We start from the raw sequence: 2677 nt of genomic DNA, 5'->3' as shown, positions 1-2677 counted from the left end.
CGTAGCGTGCATCTCCCATCCACCGAAATCTATGATCAGCTCGGTGTGTGTCTCCTCCTACCGTGGACGCAAGTCTGGGAACAAACCACCCTCCAAAACATGCCTGAAGGAAGAGATGGGCAAAGGGGAAGAGTCGGACAAGATCACCATCAATGTAGGGGGCACCCGGCATGAGACCTACAAAAGCACCCTACGGACTTTGCCGGGCACCCGCCTGGCCTGGTTGGCTGACCCCGATGCCCAGAGCAACTTTGACTTTGATGGGAAAAGCAATGAGTTCTTCTTCGACCGTCACCCTGGGATCTTCTCCTACGTGCTCAACTACTACCGCACCGGGAAGCTGCACTGCCCCGCGGACATCTGCGGACCCCTCTTCGAGGAGGAGCTGACCTACTGGGGCATCGATGAGACAGATGTGGAGCCGTGCTGCTGGATGACCTACCGCCAGCACCGCGATGCTGAAGAGGCGAAGAGGCCCTGGACATCTTCGAGAGTCCCGAACCTGGTGGAGGGGCTGGTGGAGAGGAGCCTGAAGAGGAAGGGGGTAGGGAGATGGCCCTGCAACGCCTGGGCATGGATGACAGGCCACCAGGCGCGGCGGGGGCTGCCGGGGGGGGTGGGCGCTGTCGGGCATGGGTTTTTTTTTCTCTTTGAGGATCCCTACTCGTCCAAAGCGGCAAGGGTAAGCTCCTAAAACACCGTGGGAAGGTGGGATGGGATGATACTGGGGTCGTGTCTTCATCTCCCCATCGCCATGGGGGAGATGGACTTTGCTAGTGGGCCACACCATAGCCATCCCCTTCCTACCATGGGGCACATTGGCCAGATCTCATTCTACAGGAAATCTCTTCCATCATCTCCCCATCCCCTCCCAGCGCATCTCATCTGGGCTGACGCTGGGGGCAAACCCACCCGCTGCCTCCTTTGCCCAGCTCCTGGGCACACAGAGAGGACGGATTGTCAGGGAGAGTCCTTGGCAGGGCTGAGTCCTGCCAGAGTTTCAGGATGTTCCAGGACAGGCAGGATTGCTTGGGTTCCTCTCACTGGGTTGTGTGCAAACCCTGACAGGTATGGAGTTAATGGCCCAGGTATGGAGTGGGGGGAAAGGGCTGGTGCCTGCTGGCCCCAGTTCAGGTCCTGAAGCAGATGGAATCCTCATGGTTATCCACAGGGAGCTCGTGGTCCTCTACTAGAGCCTCAGCAGCCCCAAAGGACACCCCATGGCTCTGCACAAGCACCTCTGCCTGCACCCCACCAGCACCCTCGTCCCTGCACCCTGGTCCACACCATCACTGCATTGATGCTGCCCACACACAGCATACGGTGCCCATCAGCACGTGCGAGCACAGGCTCTGAGCCACAGTAACTCACACACACACCCCCCAACCCTCCTCATCTTCACACATCCCTGAGGACCAGGTACACCGTGTACACACACCCAGGAGCACATAGACACACAAATAGCCCCGTCGTGACCCTCCTTGGCCATGCAGACAGTCCCTATCCACAGACACTGACATGCTCAGGATGTATCCTACATAACCAGGTGCATCTTTGGGCTCCCAGCCCGGTTTGGGCACTATTCTGTACCTGTGTTTCCTCTTTCCTGCTACTCTTAGATCATCCCCGAAGTGCTGCCCACTGACCCACAGACAGCCCCCCATCCTCACCTCATCCCAATCCCCACCGCATCCCATCCCCGTGTGTGTATCCCACATCACACAGCTTATAAATCCACCACACACACACACACAGAGGCATTTGGGCTCTAAATGAATTCTGGATGTATTTAGAGGTGTAAAAAAAGCCCTCAATGGTAAGAAATCCTGCAGGCATTTCACACCCACCAGCAGCACACAGGGCAGGGGGTCAGTTTGTCAAGGCAGTGTTTTTGCTGCTAACACAAAAGCAACACACACGCAGAGGATGCTTGGCCAGCAAGAGCTTAACTTGTTTTAAAAGGGTTGCCTGATCCTTTGCCCATCCCTGAGGGCTCATCACCTTCGAGAGATGCTCTGAGTGGTGCTAAGCTCCAAATAAAAAAGGAAAGAACCCCCAAAATAAACCCAAGCACAATAATTCAGCTCAGATTTTTCACACTGCTGTTTGGTTCTGCTTCTCCCGTGTGCTGAGCTGCTCTTGGAGAGGCATTTGCTTTAGGAGGAGTGTGTTGGAGGGAACAGAGAGGGAACAGGTTGTGATGTGAGCCCTGGGTTGGAGTGGGACCAGTCTGCACTGGGAGCTCCCCACTTCCTTCTTCCTGCTCCCAGGTAAAGGCTCACCTTAGCCCTGCCATGGGGACAGTCACCTTCCAGTGCTATGACCTACAGTCTCTTCTGTTCCTATATCCTACTCTCAAACATCATTATAGTTCTACAGTGGCTCAGGAGAACTGCTTTGGCAAAGGGGAAACTGAGGCACAGAGCAGTGCAACCTGCCCAGTGCACCCAGTTAATGTGGGGAGCTGTTACTGGCTTGGAGTCACCATCCATCACTGGGATGCTCTGGAGCCCATGAGCATCTCTGCATGTGCAACGTTCATGGTGCTGCCGTGGTGTTTTGGAGTGGCTGAAGTGGCATTTCTTTAATGCTGCCCCATTTTGGAGTGTCCCCCTTCCTTTTTGAAGCAGAAGGGGTGCTGCTGATGCTGGAGCAGCCGGTCTTCCCAAACCTTGGC

At 55.6% G+C, this 2677-nt stretch overlaps 1 protein-coding gene across 1 annotated transcript in view; it reads left to right on the top strand.

The window, feature by feature from the left end:
• Positions 1-31: 31 nt before the first annotated feature.
• The window catches only part of LOC104408111 (potassium voltage-gated channel subfamily C member 4-like), a 21484-nt gene continuing 18838 nt past the window's right edge, over positions 32-2677 (top strand). Inside the window, 3 exon segments of the mRNA XM_010017597.1 lie at positions 32-466; positions 469-635; positions 637-682. Of these exon segments, the coding sequence (XP_010015899.1) occupies positions 32-466; positions 469-635; positions 637-682 (648 nt within the window).

This window comes from Nestor notabilis, unplaced genomic scaffold, assembly GCF_000696875.1.
Source record: "Nestor notabilis isolate BGI_N333 unplaced genomic scaffold, ASM69687v1 scaffold4357, whole genome shotgun sequence".
NCBI lineage: Eukaryota > Metazoa > Chordata > Aves > Psittaciformes > Psittacidae > Nestor > Nestor notabilis.
The sequence above is the reverse complement of the archived record's forward strand: the minus strand, read 5'-3'. Positions and strand labels throughout refer to the sequence as shown.